This window comes from Oryctolagus cuniculus, chromosome 11 (assembly GCF_051225735.1).
Source record: "Oryctolagus cuniculus isolate XC-2025 breed Fujian yellow rabbit chromosome 11, ASM5122573v1, whole genome shotgun sequence".
NCBI classification, from domain to species: Eukaryota; Metazoa; Chordata; class Mammalia; order Lagomorpha; family Leporidae; genus Oryctolagus; species Oryctolagus cuniculus.
Window position 1 is genome coordinate 21,506,651 of NC_142877.1, and position 18,704 is coordinate 21,525,354.

The 18,704-nt window shown below is 45.1% G+C and overlaps 1 protein-coding gene and 1 pseudogene across 4 annotated transcripts in view; one reads left to right on the forward strand and one right to left on the reverse strand.

The window, feature by feature from the left end:
* RBL1 (RB transcriptional corepressor like 1) overlaps positions 1-15,874 on the forward strand; it is a 75,527-nt gene extending 59,653 nt beyond the window's left edge. Inside the window, exons 20-22 of one of the 3 annotated variants that reach the window (XM_002710777.6) lie at positions 5,056-5,204; positions 11,975-12,139; positions 13,520-15,874. In XM_002710777.6, coding sequence (XP_002710823.3) covers positions 5,056-5,204; positions 11,975-12,139; positions 13,520-13,690 — 485 coding nt within the window. In that variant the 3' untranslated portion in view covers positions 13,691-15,874. Of the gene's footprint in view, positions 1-5,055; positions 5,205-11,974; positions 12,140-13,519 lie in introns of those variants that run through there. The other 2 variants (XM_051846116.3, XM_089308001.1) reach the window with 2 other exon arrangements.
* Positions 11,086-15,325, reverse strand: LOC103348185 (small nuclear ribonucleoprotein Sm D2 pseudogene; annotated as a pseudogene). Its single transcript, XR_016216587.1, has 2 exons — positions 15,188-15,325; positions 11,086-11,563 (listed from the first exon to the last, which is right to left on the reverse strand). The product of XR_016216587.1 is annotated as a small nuclear ribonucleoprotein Sm D2 pseudogene (transcript).
* Positions 15,875-18,704: the final 2,830 nt, after the last annotated feature.

Genomic DNA, 18,704 nt, shown 5'->3' on the forward strand with positions numbered 1-18,704 from the left:
GCATAAATTTGGTAAATTCAGATTGATAGTTAGATGACTTTATTTACACTATATCCTTGTTGTAATCACCAGATAATTTAAGTACAGGAATTTAAGTATACCACATTTTTATTTATTTTTCAATTATACTTTTAGAGTTCACAAGAAACTATCAAAATACCACTCAAATGGTATAAAAACACTGAAGATTTCTTATTAAGATTTATTTATTTGAAAGGAAGAATTACAGAGAGAGAGTGAGAGACAGATCTTCCATCTGCTGGTTCACCTCCCAGATGGCCTCAATGGTTGAGTCTGGGCCAGGCCAAAGCCAGGAGCCAGGAATTTCATTCAGGTTTTTCACATGGGTGCAAGGACCCAAGTGCTTGGGCTATCCTGTGCTGCTTTCCCAGGAGCATTAGCAGGGAGCTGGATTGGAAGTGGTTGATACTCGAACTTGCACCCAGGATGCAGCATCACAGGTGGTGACTTTACCCACTGCTCCACAATGCCCGCCCCAACACTGAAGTTTTTAATTGATCTGCGGCCAGTGACTTTTCTGTAAACTGAACTAAATGCCACTGCTCTCTCAATCAGAAAGCTAATCTGAAATATTTCCCGTATGCTGTTATGATGCAGAGCGAAAAAGGATGAGGGAAGATGCAATGGGAGAAATGCGAAATAAATACCAAATGCTATTGCAGGGAATGCTACTGTGCTTGTCAAGCCCATTATATCTTAGCCTGACTCTTTCGTTCTTAAATAAATTCTGGTATTCTTTCATCTTAAAATAATTTGGCTTCTTTACCCTCTCTATTTTTAAGTAAGGATCACAATGTAATGAGGAGTGCTCCCTCTGAGGACCACATTCATTGAGCAGCTCCTGTAGGAGTGATGGATGGAGGTTTCCTCTGTGTGTGCCTCCCAGACAATCTGAGTATGCCTTACTTGGGAAACCAGTTTCCTCAAGAAATGGTTATCTACTGCTCTCTTCAGTGTCTCTTCCCTTGGATGGACATGCACATGTACTGCCTTAGCATATAAAACCATCTCGGTCACCCGCAGCCCTGGGGTAATTTGCCTTCTCCCTTCCCACTTGTGCTTGAAAGCCTTACCAAATTGTCAAGCCAAGGACTCAGGCTAAGAAAGTTAACATGTCTTTCTGGAGCTCTGCAGATAATATCTCCATTCTCCTAAGGCCTTGTGACATTCTCGGATGGGCTTTATAAGATGATATTTTAATTGCTTGACAATGATATATAGTAATCAAAAAGACATTTGTTTGTGACAGCATAGGGAGAATTATAAAATCATAATAGTTCAGTAGTTCATTATGTATCAAGTGTGTAGCATGCATTTTAAATTTTATTAAACAGAGGTCACTACCTTCTGATGGGAAAGAGATTTGTGACAATTAAAGCACCCTACAGGCAAAACCTTGATTATATTCTGTCTCCTGTCTTCCATAATTTCTGTCTCTTGAAGTGTATCTATAAGATAATTATTAGACCTGGTGAGGCCTTACTTTCAAAATGATAGGATCTTTAATGAGGTGGGAAGGTAGAGATCTCCTACGTAGACATCTTTCTATTTTGAAATGAAAACATGACTAATTAAAATTATGTTTAGAAATGTAAGGTCCAAGAGAGTGTTAAATGTTCAGTTCATGCAAACAAAGTATAGCTCTTTACCTTAATTAAAGATTAACAACTAGGGAGCAGATGTTTAGCCTAGTGGTTAAGATGCCCACAACTTGAATCAGGATGTCTGGATTCAACTCCCAATTCTGGCTTCTGACTCCAGCGTCAAGCCAGTGGAGACCCTAGAGGGCACTAGTGATGGCTCAAGTGATTGGGTTCCCCACCCCCACATGGGAGACCTGGGTTGCATTCTTGGCTCTTGACTTTGACCTGGCCCAACTCCAGCCATTGTGGACATTTATGCCATAAACCAATGGATGGGAGCTAGTGCTCTCTCTCTCTCTCTCTGCCTCTAAAATAAATAAGTAAATACATTTTTAAAGGAATATTTGGCCGGCGCCACAGCTCACTAGGCTAATCCTCTGCCTTGCGGCGCTGGCACACCAGGTTCTAGTCCCGGTCAGGGTGCCAAATTCTGTCCCGGTTGCCCCTCTTCCAGGCCAGCTCTCTGCTGTGGCCAGGGAGTGCAGTGAAGGATGGCCCAAGTACTTGGGCCCTGCACCCCATGGGAGACCAGGAGAAGCACCTGGCTCCTGCCATCGGATCAGTGCGGTGTGCCGGCCGCAGCGCGCCGGCCGCGGCGGCCATTGGAGGGTGAACCAACAGCAAAAGGAAGACCTTTCTCTCTGTCTCTCTCTCACTGTCCACTCTGCCTGTCAAAAAAAAAAAAAGGAATATTAACAACTAATTAACAACTAGAATAGGCATAACAAAGAAATATGGAGACCATAGTTTCTGTCTAAGAAATTATTTTATTAAGATTTATTTAATTTATTTATTTGAAATGCAGAGTTACAGAGAGGGAGAGGGAAAGATATAGAAAGATCTTCCATCCACTGTCTGACTCCCCAAATGGCAGCAATAGCCAGGGCTGAGCCAATCTGAAGCTTTATTCAGATCTCCCACATGGGTGCAGAGCCCCAGGACTTGGGCCATTTACTGCTTTCCCAAGAGCTTTAGCAGGGAGCTGGATCAGAAGTAGAACAGCTGGGACTTGAACCGGTGCCCATATGGGATGCCACATCAAAGGCAGCAGCCTAAGCTGTTACTCCACAATACCTGCCCTGCCCCAGGAATTTCTAATCCAAGGAGGACATTAAATAATTTTCATCAATGCATATAATGAGAATAACTACAACAGCTCTTAGCTCTTACCAAGTTGCTGTAACTCAATATATGAGCCTGAGTAGATTATAAAGAAAAGACATTTATTTCTTACAGATCTAGAGGCTTGATAGTCTAAGCTCAAGGGACTACATCTGGTGAGGGCCTTCGTTTTGGTGGGGACTTTGTAGATAGAGTCCCAAGGTGGCACAGATCACACACAAGAGACGGCGCCAAGCTGGCTTTTTTTTTTTACAGACAGAGTGGACAGTGAGAGAGACAGAGAGAAAGGTCTTCCTTTTGCCATTGGTTCACCCTCCAATGGCTGCCGCGGCCGGCACGCTGCGCTGATTCGATGGCAGGAGCCAGGTGCTTCTCCTGGTCTCCCATGGGGTGCAGGGCCCAAGTACTTGGGCCATCCTTCACTGCACTCCCTGGCCACAGCAGAGAGCTGGCCTGGAAGAGGGGCAGCCGGGACAGAATCCGGCACCCCGTCCGGGACTAGAACCCGGTGTGCCGGCGCCGCTAGGTGGAGGATTAGCCTATTGAGCCACGGCGCCGGCTCAAGCTGGCTTTTATAACAGACTTCTTGTAGAGACAATTCATTCATCCTATCCATGTTGCCTGTTTTTGAATATTTTATTCATTTAAAAGGCAGAGTTAGAGAGAGAGAAGGAGAGACAGAAAGAGATCTTCATCCATTGATTCACTCCCCAAATGGCCACAATAGTCAGGGCTGGGCCAGACAGAAACCAGGAACCAGGAGCTTCTTTCAGGTCTCCCATGTGGGTGCAGAGGCCCAAACACTTGGGTCTTCTGCTGCTTTCCCAGCGCTGACTCTGTGTGTGTGTGTCTGTCTGTCTGTCTGTCTTAAAATTGGAATAGATCTGGACCATGTTTGAGTTTTTTGGTTTTCCTAAAGTGAAGACGTGCTTCTACATGTGTTCTCAATGTGGCAGGACAATATCTTGAGAACAAGTACATTTTTTTCATGTGCCAAATTCTTTGTAATTGGCCATGGATTTCTTAGCTCCTATAAACAGCTGGTTCTTGTATGTCAATGGTTTGTAATACTTTTCTTCCAAAAAGTAGTATGATAAAGTTGGTGTCACAAGCTCTCTCAGTGTGCAACAATAAATAGGATAGCACCTCTAGGCAAGCTGTCATTTCGCAACTGAGGATGCTGACTAAAAACTCACCGCCAGTTTCTTATTGTGGAAAGGAAATCAAGGCTTAGGCAGGTGTTTGACAGTGGTTAAGACACTGCTTGGCACACCAGTACACCAGTATTCCATATTGGAGTGCTAGGTTCAGTCCCAGATCCACTCCTGATCCAGCTTGCTGCTGATGTACATCCTGGGAGGCAGCAGACGATGACTCAAGGAGTTTGGTCCCTGCCACCTACATGGGAGACCCTGGTTGAGTTTCTGGCTCCTGGCTTCAGTGTGTCTTAGCCCTACTTCTTGAGGGCATTTGGAGTGTGAACCAGCAGATGACAGATTGGGAGATAACTCTACCCCTCTCTGCCTTTCAAATAAGCAAAAATAGGAGCAGGTGCTGTATCATAGCAGGTTAAGCATCCAATACTGAAGTGCATGGGATCGAGTCCTGCTTCTGCTTCCAATCCAGCTTCCTGCTGATGTATTTGGGAGGCAGCAGATAATGGCCCAAGTCACCCACATGGTGGACCAGATGGAGTCCTTGATTTCTGGCTTTGCCTGCCCAGTCTCACCTGTTGCAGGCATTTAGGGTATAAAACAGCAAATGAAAGATCTCTTTCTCTGTCTCTTCTATCACTCTGCCTTTCAAATAAATAAATACAACTTCAAAAGGAAACAAAAATAATTTTAAATATAAAATATGGCTCCTAGAATACCTGTCCCCTCCCATGTGTTTGCAGAAAGATAAACATAAGCACTTCATTTGCTGCTTTCTTAACCTGTAAGGATAATATGCTGTACCTTTGAGAATCTTTTCACTTTTTCAAGGATCCAGTAAGAATATCTGCAGACCCTGTTGTTATCAGAAGGCATGTTTGTAAAAAACAATCTTGGTGATGTGGTGTCTGGAGATAAGAGCACCACCCTCAGTTCACATGTTTGCATTTCTCTGCACCTCAATTTGATTTATAAATAATACAAGTCAATGTCTGAACCTTCTCTGAAAATAACAGTTTCTTACATTAAGATTTATGTATTTTTATAGAGTATTATACTTTGAATTACAAATTTATGTAAGTAAAGCTGTCACAATGCTGAATTCTTTTTAAAAGACTTGGAAGATGCCACAAAAACACCTGACTGTTCCAGTGGACCTGTGAAAGAGGAAAGAGGTGATCTTATCAAATTTTACAATACCGTGTATGTAGGAAGAGTGAAGTCATTTGCACTGAAATACGACTTGTCAAATAAAGACCATATGGTATGTTTTGAGGTTTTGTTTTGTTTGTTTTCTAAGATTTATTTATTTACTTGAAAGAGTTACAGAAAGGCAGAGAGAGAGAGACAGGTCTTCCATCAGCTGGTTCACTCCCCAGATGCTCGCAACAGCCAGAGCTGTACCAATCCGGAGCCAGGACCAGGAGCTTCCTCCAGGTTTCCCATGGTGCAGGGGCCCAAGGATTTGGGCCATCTTCTACTGCTTTCTTAGGCCATACCAGAGAGCTGGATCAGAAGTGGAGTACCCGAGACTGAAACCGGCGCACATATGGGATGCCGGCACTGCAGGCGTGGCTGTACCTCCTACACCACAGCGCCAGCCCCCATGTTTTAAGTTTTAAAACTTCAGCAGTATCTACAGTCATAGTTGGATTACCAGGAGTGTGTTTTGCTTTACGCATGTTCGGAACAATATGCAGCAGTGAAAGAATCAGAAAAGGATTGCTGGCGGTGCAGCTCACTAGGCTAAACCCCCATCTTGCGGCGCCGGCACACCAGGTTCTAGTCCCGGTTGGGGCGCCTGTTTCTGTCTCGGTTGCCCCTCTTCCAGTCCAGCTCTCTGCTGTGGCCTGGGAAGGCAGTGGAGGATGGCCCAGGTGCTTGGGCCCTGCACCCGCATGGGAGACCAGGAGAGGCACCTGGCTCCTGGCTTCGGATCAGCGCAGTGCGCCGGCTGCAGCAGTCTTTGGCGGGGGGGGGGGGGGGGACCAACAGAAAAGGAAGACCTTTCTCTCTGTCTCTCTCTCTCACTGTCTACTCTGCCTGTCCAAAAAAAAAAAAAAAAAAAAAAAAAAATCAGAAAAGGAAAGAGGCAACTTGACAGCTGGGACAGGTTTATTAGAGAATAAACCTGAGAGGGGTCCTCAGTCCCAGAGACCAAAGACACCCCCTCCCCTGCACAGGCTGAGCGGTTTTCTAGTGAAAGCTGGGGAAGGACTTCCAGCTCTGCCAGCTGTGCAACTGCTGCAAGTTACTGATCAGGGCGGTGGCTGAGCATCTGGCTGGGTCATTGTCAGGCAGGCAGTGGGGCAGGTATCTCACTGTCTTCCTGCTTGTGGCTTCCTGTCTCACTCTCTGGCTCCTGTGCTTTTGCCTTTTCCCATTAATAAGTATTTCCGAATTTAAAGCCTCACAGATGCTGTATGTAGCAGAAAATATACTAGACAGATAATAAGAGTGACTTGTAACTTAATCAAATTAATCAAAGTGGTCAGGAAGGCTCTGACACAACAGAAAACAGAGGCAATCATAAGAAGTCTTATCTGTACCGTGATTGTGTTGTTGGAAGGTATGTATGCAGGGGCCAGCGCCGTGGCTCACTTGGTTAATCCTCCGCCTGCGGCGCTGGCATCCCATATGGGCACCGGATTCTGGTCCCAGTTGCTCCTCTTCCAGTCTGGCTCTATGCTGTGGCCCAGGAAGGCAGTGGTGGATGGCCCAAGTGCTTGGGCCCCTGCGCCCGTATGGGAGACCAGGAGGAAGCACCCGGCTCCTGGCTTTGGATTGGCACAATGCCGGCCATAGCGGCCATTTAGGGAGTGAACCAATGGAAGGAAGACCTTTCTCTCTCACTGTCTAACTCTACCTGTAAAAAAAAAAGTATGTTTGCATATGGGCAAGTAATACTTAGGAACATAGAAATATTAAAACAGTCAAATTGGGTATTTTTTTTCTATTGTGGCTTCTTGTTAAATTTTGAGATAAACGTTTTAGTCAAGATAAAGAGAAAAGGGGGCCGGCGCCGCGGCTCACTAGGCTAATCCTCCGCCTAGCGGCGCCGGCACACCGGGTTCTAGTCCCGGTCGGGGCGCCGGATTCTGTCCCAGTTGCCCCTCTTCCAGGCCAGCTCTCTGCTATGGCCAGGGAGTGCAGTGGAGGATGGCCCAGGTGCTTGGGCCCTGCACCCCATGGGAGACCAGGAAAAGCACCTGGCTCCTGGCTCCTGCCACCGGATCAGCGCGGTGCGCTGGCCGCAGCGCGCCGGCTGCGGCGGCCATTGGAGGGTGAACCAACGGCAAAGGAAGACCTTTCTCTCTGTCTCTCTCTCTCTCACTGTCCACTCTGCCTGTCAAAAAAAAAAAAAAAAAAAAAAAAAAAAAGATAAAGAGAAAAGGAAATAAGTAGGCCTGGATTGTCAGTAGAAGTAACCCTAAAACATTATGCAGACTCTAGTTTGGGCAGTAGCAGCCAGCCTGAGAGAGTGTTATCTGGTGTAAGCTTGAGGGTGATTTCCAGGAGAGCTGGCTTTAGCTGCAGGATGTGGGCTCTATTATTTGTCAGTGAGTGTCTCTGTTGAGGAATATGATCTGTGCTTATCCTCAGAGACCATGTTCATTCTATCCCATTAGAAAGTGTAACATCTGGGACTTGAACCGGTGCCTATAATGGGAAGCCAGCACCACAGTCCATAGATTTAGCTTACTGTGCTACAGCCCTGGCCCCTGTAGATACAATTTTTTTAAAGATTTATTTATTTATTTAAAAGTCAGAGAGAAAGTTACACACACACACACACACACACACACAGGTCTTCCATCCACTGGTTCACTCCCCAGTTGGCCACAATGGCCGGAGCTGTGCTGATCCGAAGCCAGAAACCAGGAGCCTCTTCCCCATCTCCCATGTAGGATCAGGGGCCCAAATACTTGGGCCATCTTCCACTGCTTTCCCAGGCCATAGCAGTGAGCTGGACCCTAAGTGGAGCAGCCAGGACTCGAACCGGCACCCACATGGGATGCCAGCACTGCAGGCAGTGGCTCTACCCACCATACCACAGTGCCAGCCCCATAGATACAATCCTTTTTTCTTTTTTAAGATTTATTTATTTATTTGAAAGAGTTACAGAGAGAGAGAGAGAGAGAGAGGTCTTCCATCTGATGGTTCACTCCCCAATTAGCCGCAACAGCCAGAGCCGCGCCGATCTGAAGCCAGGAGCCAGGATCCTGGAGACTCTTCCAGGTCTCCCATGCGGGTGCAGAGGCCCAACGACTTGGGCCATCTTCTACTGCTTTCCCAGGCCATAGCAGAGAGCTGATTCAGAAGTGGAGCTGCCGGGTCTCGAACCCGCACCCATATGGGATGCCAGCACTTCAGGCCAGGGTGTTAATTCACTGTGCCACAGCGCTGGCTCCAGATACAATTCTAAGAACATAATAATATTCCCTTACTCCCTCTCTCATTCTTCCCTCTCATCCTCTTCTCCCCCACCCCCTTTTTTTTTTTTTTTTGAGATAACACTTTAAAATTAAAGTGTTTAATTTAATTTAATTTAATTTAAAGTTTTAATTTATCCCTAAATGGCCGCTATGGCCGGCATTGTGCCAATCCAAAAGGCTTAATACTTCACCAAATGAGAAATTTAACAAGTAAAAAGCAAGAATACTGTAACTTAGTGGGAATATAGACAATGGTTATATATAGTAATTTAATGGAAAAATGACCATTTCACTCATATTTAGTAAACTTTAAAGTTATCACAGATCATTAAAACTAAAGTAGTATAACATTCTTAACCATTAGTTTGATAAAAGTATAAGACAAAGTTTTACAAAACTATATTTGCAGCAAAGCTGATACATAGACGTTCCTCTCTTTTTTCCTTTCTTTTTTGTTTGTTTTTTAAATTTTAGCTCCCACATATAAGGCAGAGCATGTGGTATTTATCTTTCTGGATCTGACTTATTTCACTCAACCTGATATCCTCTAGTTGTGTCCATTTTGCTTCAAATGGTAGAATTTCACTCTTTTTATAGCTGAATAATATTTCATTGTGTGTATATACCATATTTTATATGGATATTCATCTGTATATGGACACCTTGGTTGGTTCCAAAAAATTTTTTTAATTATTTATTTATTTGAGAGTCAGAGTGACAGAGAAACAGAAAGAAAAATCTTCCATCCACTGGTTCACTCCCCAGATGGCCGCAACAGCCAGAGCTGGGCCAATCTGAAGCCAGGAGCCAGGAACTTTTTCCACGTCTCCCATGTGGTGCAGGGGCCCAAGGCTTTGGGTCATCTTCTGCCGCTTTCTCAGGCCATAAGCAGAGAGCTGGATCAAGAGAGGAGCAACCAGGACACGAACTTATGCCCATATGGGATGCCAGCGCTGCAGGCAGAGGCTTAGCCTATTATGCCACAGTGCCAGCCCCCCAGTTTTGGCTAATGTAAACACTGCTGCTGTAAGCATGGTGGTGTAGGTATCTCTTTGATAGATATCTTTTGGGTTTATACTCAGTAGTGGGATTACTGGATTGTATGCAAATCTATTTCTAGTTTTTGAAGAAATCTTCACACTGCTTTACACAGTGTCTGCACTAATTTACGTTCCCACCAGCAGTGTGTAACTTCCCCTTTGTCCACATCTTTGCCAGCATTTGGTACTCTCTGTGTTTTAGATTTTAGCCATTCTGACAGGGGTGAGGTGATACTTCATTGTACTTTTGATTTGCATTTCCCTGATAGTGATGGTGGCCATTTTTTTATTTCTTATTTTGAGAACTGTCTATTGAAATCCTTTGCCCATTTCTCAACTGGATTGGTTGTCTTTTTGTTGCTGAGGTTTTTTTTTTTTTTTTTTTTTTTTTTTTTAAGTTGCTGATACATTTGGGATACTAATCTTTTGTCAGATACGTGTTTTTCAAATATTTCCTATTATGTTGTGTGTCCCATCAGCCAATTTAAACAAGTTTTATTAGCTTCAAATAAATGTATTGAATAAAATACTAGTGAAAGAGCCATCCCCATTTATTATATTTCCATGGTATAGAGTTTGTTAAAAAGAAATGAACTCCATGCATACCTGTTTCTGAATCTTTTGAATTTCTACGTGAAGATTTTGCCGTGTCATTAGCAGATGGCTCTCCTAGTGGAATCATCTTGCTGGCCTATAGCATTCCCTGCCTCTCTCTATTCTCTCTGCACTGTTTTGGTTGCATGTATGTGTGGTACAGATATTCTTACTGCAAATTTTAGAACACTGATTACTCTTTGTCCCTTCTTTTTTTTAATATTTTTATTTATTTTATTTGAGAGGTAGAGTTACAGACAATGAGAGGGAGAGACAGAGAGAGAGGTCTTTCTCCCTTTGGTTCACTCTCCAAATGGCTGCAATGGCCGGAACTGCACCGATCCAAACCCAGAAGCCAGGCGTCTCTTCCAGGTCTCTCTCCCACGTGGATGCAGGGGCCCAAGGACTTGGGCCGTCTTTTACTGCTCTCCCAGGCCATAGCAGAGAGCTGGATTGGAAGTGGGACTAGAACCGGCGCCCATATAGGATGCCAGCGCCGCAGGCAGAGGATTAACTTACTATGCCACGACCCTGGCCCCTGTCCCTACTTTCTAAGCATGCACACAACGTTTCCATGCTCCTCGCTTACCATTCTGATGACTTGTCCAGATTTCTTTGCTAGTTACAGAATTTCATGGAAGATCCAGGAAAATAAATTCTGTAATAGACCATTTCTTTGCTTTTCTCAGCCATAAAGAAGCTCTTACAATATAACTGCCTCTTTTTTTTTTTTTTTTTTTTTTTTTTTTTTGGACAGGCTGAGTGGACAGTGAGAGAGAGACAGAGAGAAAGGTCTTCCTTTGCTGTTCGTTCACCCTCCAATGTCTGCCGCAGCCGGTGCACTGCGGCCGGCGCATTGCACTGATCCAAACACGGGAGCCAGGTGCTTCTCCTGGTCTCCCATGGGGTGCAGGGCCCAAGTACTTGGGCCATCCTCCACTGCCTTCCCTGGCCACAGCAGAGAGCTGGCCGGGAAGAGGGGCAACCGGGACAGAATCCAGTGCCCCGACCGGGACTAGAACCTGGTATGCTGGCGCTGCAAGGTGGAGGATTAGCCTATTGAGCCGCGGCGCCAGCTCTTTTTTTATTTTTTTAAACACACACAGGCTTTATTGATGCCGGGACACAGGGCAGGTCTGGGGCAGGGAGCCCCTGCTTGCCAGCGATGAGCGATGAGCAGGTTGTGCAGCACCATGATGACGGAGCCCCACACAGGAACATCGTGGAGATGTAGCGGTCCTTGTTGACCGGCTTGGACTTCTTGCCCTTGCCATCTCCTTCACGTTCTCAGCACCACACTGCAGGGCCTGTCGAAGGCCTTCAGGCAGCCCAGCAGTTTCTTATTGTTGCGGCAGTTGATGAACTTCTGGGCATTGTTCTTGACTGACTGCGTGAGCATGGAGAGCGGGCCAGTGTTGAACTCCTCCTCCTCCTGCTTCTGCAGCTCCTCGGGGGTCTTCTTGCTCTTGGGCTTGTTGAGGAGGCTCATGGTGCCTGCCGCGCGTTTAGGTCACTCCAACCTCCGCATTGCTTCTGCCTCTCATAACTGCCTCCTAAGAAATTCCATAAGAATAAAAATATGGTGAGATTGAAAAAAAAGAAAAATGTATCTTAAAAATTTTACTTTGGGAACAGGCATTTGGCGTAGTGATTAAAATCCTACTGAGGATGCTTGCATCCTATATCAGAGTGCCTGGGTTTGAGTCCTAGCTCTGCTCCTGATTCCAGCTTCCTGTTACTGTGCACCCTGGGAGATAGCAGGCGATGGCTCAAGTACTTGGGTCTTTGCAACCTGGAAGACCTGAGTTGAGTTCCCAGCTTCAGCCTAGCCTAGCCTTGGCCATTGAAGGCATTTGGAGATTGAGCCAGCAGATGAGCATGGCGTCTGTTTGTCTGTCTGTTTCTCTCCCTCCCTCCCACTTAAAAAAATAAAAACAGAAAGTCTGGCTTTTGGTTTATTCCAGATGGATGTGCCACCACTCTCTCCTTTTCCTCATATTAAGCAACAGCCAGGCTCACCACGCCGTGTTTCCCAGCAGCACTCTATTTATGTTTCCCCACACAAGAATGGGTCTGGCCTCACGCCAAGGAGCGCCCTGCTCTACAGATTCAACGGCAGCCCTTCTAAGGTAAGGTGCACACAGATTTAGTCATTTATATACATATAAATACATATACAATAATACAAATAAATAAAAATATACAGATACAAATAAATACATAAGTTATCCATCAGTAATGAATCTTGGTTTTTGTTTTGGCAAATTATTACTAATAAAGTATGGACTTTTAACAATGATGTATTACCAATGATCAAGACCAATATGTTAAAAAAAAAAAAAAAGGCAGTATCTCAGTTGAGGTAGTTGAATCCACTGCTGTTGACGAGCTACTGTATAGCATGTACAATGTGATAGTCCAGTGATTCTCTCCAGTGTTCAAGCTTGAGGGACCAGTGAAAAAGACCTGCAAGTGGTTAGACATGCAGGATGGTACACGTGCAGGCTTAAAGAAAGTTATGGTCTGCTTGACTGATGGCAGCCAGGAAGTCTGGAAACAGAGGCCTTCTGTATTCCACATGGACATCTCTGTGCTAATCTCCCTCTCCCTGGTACGATGAAGAAGCTGGGTCAGGGACACGTTTGCTATCTCCAGGTATTTAAAGGACTTTCAAGCAAATAAGTTTAGTATTTCGACAAAAGCTAGAATTCTTATCAACTGGAAGAAATTATAGTGAGGCAGATTATAATTTCAGTCTACATTCAGTAGTAGCATAGTTCCTCAGTCTCCTGTTCACAAACACCCATTGCTTTCTCGCTGTGCTTAGAAAACAGAGTTGACTGGGATGTGGTGTGTCTCAGAATGTTTTTCTTGATAGAAATTCATTTCCAGTAAGTATGTTTAGAAGAGAATGTTGCATAATATTGAAGATTGGAACAGTTGACTCCTGAGACAGTGATTTTGAAATTATAAATCAGAATCACTCGGGGAGTGAACTGGTGGGTGGACGACCTCCCTCCCTCCCTCCCTCCCTCTCTCTCTCTCTCTCCCCCCCTCCCTCTCTCTCCCTCCCTCCCCCCTCCATCTCTCTCCCTCTCTCCCCCTCTATCCCTCTCTCCCTCTCTCTCTCTTTCTACTGCTCTTTCAAATAAATAAGTAAATAAGTCTTTAAAGATAGATTGCTCAATCCCACCCCCAGAATGCGTGATTCAACAGTTATAGGAGAGGCTTGAGATTTGCATTTCTGACAACTTTGTAGCTGCTGCTGCTGCCTGGAATCTGGGGACTATTATTTTCAGAACTACAATCATAAGGAAATTCAGTTTTTAAAATTTACCAGAAAGAATCAGTTCTACCCGCCTTTATTAGGTTCGTCTAGATTAAAAACATAATCTCTCCCCCAGTGTGTAGATTTAGAGAACAGAGAAGAGGAAGAAAGCCACTTAGCTTGTTTGCAGCAGTTTCCCTTTCCCTCCCATTTTACTCACAGCTGTCCTCTGTTTTTGCAGAGTTTGAAAGATATCAACAACATGATAAGGCAAGGTGAACAGAGGACCAAGAAGCGAGCAATAGCCATTGACAGTGAGGCAGAATCACCTGCCAAACGCCTCTGTCAGGAAAATGACGATGTTTTGCTTAAACGACTACAGGATGTCGTCAGTGAGAGAGCGAATCACTGACTTCATCTGTTTCTGATAAAAGCACTTTCAGCTTCTGCAGAAATCTGGGGCTCCGTCCTCCACACTTTTTGGCCTTGTGGATGGTAAATATCACTGGGCTACAAGAAACACTGAACCAAAATTAAGCGCTTTTTTAAAAAGCATTTGTCTAAAATGTAGTTGACAAAGATGTATTTTGAGTTGAATTGAAAACTAATGTTTTTGGGACCGGCGCTGTGGTGTAGCGGGTAAAGCCACTGCCTACAGTGCCGGCATCCTATGTGGGCACCAGTTCAAGACCCAACTGCTCCACTTACAATCCAGCTATCTGCTATGGCCTGGGAAAGCAGTGGAAGATGGCCCAAGTCCTTGGGCTTCTGCACCTGCATGGGAGACCCTGAGGAAGCTCCTGGTTCCTAGCTTTGGATTGGTGCAGCTCCTGCCATTGCAGCCAATTCAGGAGTGAACAGAGGATGGAAGACCCCTCTCTCTTTCTGCCTCTGCCTCTCAAATAATAAATCAATAAATCTTAAAAAAGGAAAGGAATGTTTTAAGTGCCTTTTAAAAATAGTAGTCGTAGAATTTTTAAATGTTTCCTGGATTTTTTTTTTTTTTTTTTTTTGGACAGGCAGAGTTAGACAGTGAGAGAGAGACAGAGAGAAAGGTCCTCTTTTTTCCGTTGATTCACCCCCCAAATGGCTGCCATGGCCGGTGTGCTGCGCCGATCCGAAGCCAGGAGCCAGGTGCCTCCTCCTGGTCTCCCATACAGGTGCAGGGCCCAAGCACTTGGGCCATCCTCCACTGCCTTCCCAGGCCACAGCAGAGAGCTGGCCTGGAAGAGGAGCAATCAGGACAGAATCTAGCGCCCCAACTGGGACTAGAACCTGGGGTGCCAGTGCCACAGGTGGGAGGTTTATCCAAGTGAGCCGCGGTGCTGGCCTGGATTAGTTTTTAGTATTAAGAAAAACTTCAGAGTTTTTCAGCTCTCTTTTCAAAACAATCAAATGTCTTCTTCTGTGCTTTGTAATATAAGGCTAAATAACCTATTTTTGGTAAGTATGCTTTGAGATTTGTATTTTCAAGTTAATCTTGAAGGTAAGAATTGGTTCCTGTAGTGTCTGGCCAGAGGATGAGGCACTGGCCTGTGTCCGGCCCTCTGTGGCAGCTCCAGTCCAGGTGCCACTCCTGCTCCTGGTTGTCCAGAACCCTGCCTGTGCCCTTCCTGCCCTCAGCAGGAGCAGACTTGCACCTGAACCCCTGCCTCACCCCTCACTCCTGCCTCTCCACCCTGAGCCCTCTTTGCTAGGTGTCAAAAGCCAATAAAAGGGGTGCTTGCTCCTTTTTAAAACTACGAGCCTTTTGTTTTGCATGGCATTAACCTAACTGTACCTGAAAATATTAAGTCATGTAATTTTAAAAATAGGAGACTGTTTCTCAAACCAATAGAATGAGGTTGAGATAAAGTTTTTAGGACCCAATTTTCCTGTTAGGAAACCCTGTAACATATGATACACTTACCATTTGTGAGATCCGAAGGTCAGTCATTCTCCATATCTGATTGATTCCCTGAGAGTATTTGAAACGCTGTTGGAAATCTCATTAAAATCCCCTCGTGCCCTTGCAGTCTAGCGGCTGCTGATCACTTCCCCTCTTTGTTCTCAGTATTAGTGGTGCATCGTGTTTTCTAGTACAAGGGGTACAGCTTTCCAAAGAATCAGTTCTTCTGCACTCACTTTTTCTAGTGTATTTCCAGAATCTGGAAGGACATGCATAAGGCATTCTTATTTTGAGAGATGTTATCAAATGCATATGTTTTTAATTGCAAATTATTGTTTTTTAAAACACGAAATGTTTAACCTGTGTCTGTTGCTGATTTGAATTAATCTGAGATTTAGTTGTCCATTGGTATTGTCATGAATTTTAAAGTTTTAAGAAAAAGGAATTTAATGATATTTTACTTTTCTGAAATTACATTTTCTGTGTAGTATCTACACATACTATTGTAAGCCAAAAAACAAAGCCTGTCTTGAGTCCTTGTACATATTTTTATGTGGCTAAAACTTGTGCCATTTCATTTTTACTGTTAAAAATATACATGATCACTTGTACATTGAATATATAAAAATCTGGACATTTTTATCAAGATGTGATATCTGTATATAAAATGTTTAATAAAAGTTGGAATTTCTGAGATTATTTTAAAAACCCACACTGTGCTCTTTTCTGTAGGACAAGAAGCAATTCTGTGGTCATCCAAAGTCAATGTCGTTTTTACTTGTATACTTTATACCTTTTAAATTCATTACTTAAAACGTAACGTTTCTACTGATTTCCAGAGTCTAGGGGTAGAATGGAGAGTAATTGCATAATGGCTTCAGGTTTTATTTTGGGGTAGCGAAAATATTCTGGAACTTGGTAGAGGTGGTAGTCGCATAACATTGTGAATTTAGTAAAGCCACTGAATTATACATTTTAAATGGTTAATTTTTTGTTATGTGAGTTTTACTTCAATTTTAAAGAAACACCTTAGGTACATATAAGGAAAAAAGGTTATTTCAAGACCTTGGAATTAACTTGTGGGCCAAGTTACAGAATTAAATCTTATTTCTCTCTTAGAAGTGCTTTTAGAGGGGCCAGTGTTGTGGTGGAGTGGTTAAAGCTGCTGCCTGCTGTGCCAGCATCCCATATGCATTAGAGTCCTGGCTGTTCCACTTCTGAACCAACTCCCTGCTAATGGCCTCGGAAAAGCGGTGGAAGATGTCCTAAGTACTTAGACCCCCGCACCCACATAAGAGCATGAGAGACCCAGAAGAATCTCCTGGCTCCTGCCTGGCCTCAGATTCCACTCCTTTCACTCCTTTTTTTTTTTTTTTAAGATTTATTTATTTAAAAGAGTTATACAGAGGCCGGCACCGCAGCTCACTAGGCTAATCCTCCGCCTATGGCGCCGGCACCCGGGATTCTAGCCTCTGTTGGGGCACCGGGTTCTGTCCCATTTGCTCCTCTTCCAGTCCAGCCCTCTGCTGTGGCCCAGGAAGGCAGTGGAGGATGGCCCAAGTCCTTGGGCCCTGCACCCACATGAGAGATCAGGAGGAAGCACCTGGCTTCTGGCTTTGGATCAGCGCAGCATGCTGACCATATCGGCCATTTAGGGGGGGTGAAGCAACGGAAGGAAGACCTTTCTCTCTATCTCTCTGTCTCACTGTCTAATTCTGCCTGTCCAAATATATATATATATATATACACACACACACAGAGAGAGGAGAGGCAGAGAGAGAGAGAGGTCTACCATCCTCTGGTTCACTCCCCAGTTGGCCACAATGGCCAGAGCTGTGCCGATCCAAAGCCAAGAGCCAGGAGCTTCTTCCAGATCTCCCACCCAGGTGCAGGGGCCCAAGGACTCGGGCCATCCTCCACTGCTATCCCAGGCCATAGCACAGAGCTGGATTGGAAGTGGAATATCTGGGTCTCGAACCAGCGCCCATATGGGATGCCAGCGCTTCAGGCCAGGGCGTTAACCCGCTGCACCACAGTGCTGGCCCCCAGACTCCGCTCTCGACCAGTGGAATCACAACCTTCAGGGGAAGGACCAGGAACTTCTGTTCCAAGTAAGAGTCACCTCAAGTAAGAGAGGAGGCAGCGCTAACCAAACAAGCGTGGGAATCAGCTTACTGAAAGTCCAGAGCCTAAACATGTGAACTGAGGCTGGGCCTGAGATGGCGCTTCTCTAACATGCTGTCCTGGGACTGCGCTGGAAGAGTTATAAGAAGGCTTCAGTCTCTGGAATCCATGGAGGGGATAGAGTAGAAGAGGGTTAAACAAATCAGACAAATTAGGTGAGTGTTTCCTGGGACAATGCCTTTTTTTTTTTTTTTTTTTTTTTTTAAAGAGTTAGAGAGGTTTTCCATTCTGTTGGTTCACTCCCCAAATGACCGCAGCAGCCAGTGCTGAGCTGATCTGAAGCCAGGAGCCAGGAGCTTCTTCCAATTCTCCTACATGGGTGCAGGGCCCAAGGAGCCGCGCCATCTTCTGCTTTCCCAGGCTATAGCAGAGAGCTCGATCAGAAGTGGAGCAGCCAGGGCTTGAACCGGTGCCCATATGGGATGCCAGCGCTGCAGGCTGGGGCTTTAACCCACTGCATCACAGTGCCATACCTGGGGCAATGTTATACACATTAGGGACATTTGGCTAGAACACTTTGTTGTTACTACTGGTGGTGAGGGAGTTACTGGTATCTGCTGGGTTGATGCTTGGGGACTGCCAAGCCAAATGCATGGGACAGCCACCCACAGCAATGAATTAGCCAGAATGTTTAATGCCAGTCCCTGAAGTAAGTGATGATAAAGATATTGGCAAGGCACTGGCATTGTGGCACCAGCATCCCGTTTGGGCACCAGTTACCATCCCTGCTGGCACAATCCCAATCCAGCTCCCTGCTAATGCAACTAAGAAAGCAGTGGGAGATTGCTGAAGTCTTTGGGCCCCTGCCACCCATGTGGGAGACACAGATGGAGTTCCAGGCCCCTGGTTTTGGCCCGAATCAGCCCCCACTGTTTTAGCCATCTGGGGAATGAACCAGTGGATGGAAGATCTCTCTTTCCCTCTCTCTCTGTAACTCTGCCTTTGGGATAAATAAATATATCTCAAAAAAATAAAAATAGAAATCAGTGAGAAGGGATGTCCTAATCAGTATTTTAAGCACTAAGCAAAACAACAACCCTTATTTTCATTTTCTTTCTTTTTTTCCCCCAGATTTATTTCTTTGAAAAGCAGAGTGACAGAGAAGGGAAGACAGAGAAAGATAGCCACTGGTTTATTCTCAAAATACCTACAATAGCCAGGGCTGGGCCAGGCCAAAGCCAGGAGCCAGGAACTCCATCTGGGTTTTCCACCCAGTGCAGGAACCCGAGCACTTGCCATCACCTGCTGCTTCCCAGTGTGCATCTTGGTAGTAAGTGAGCGCAGCTGCTACTCTAACCCAGACACTTTGATATGGGCTGCAGGTGGCCCAATGTCTGCTCACTGTTTTCATCTA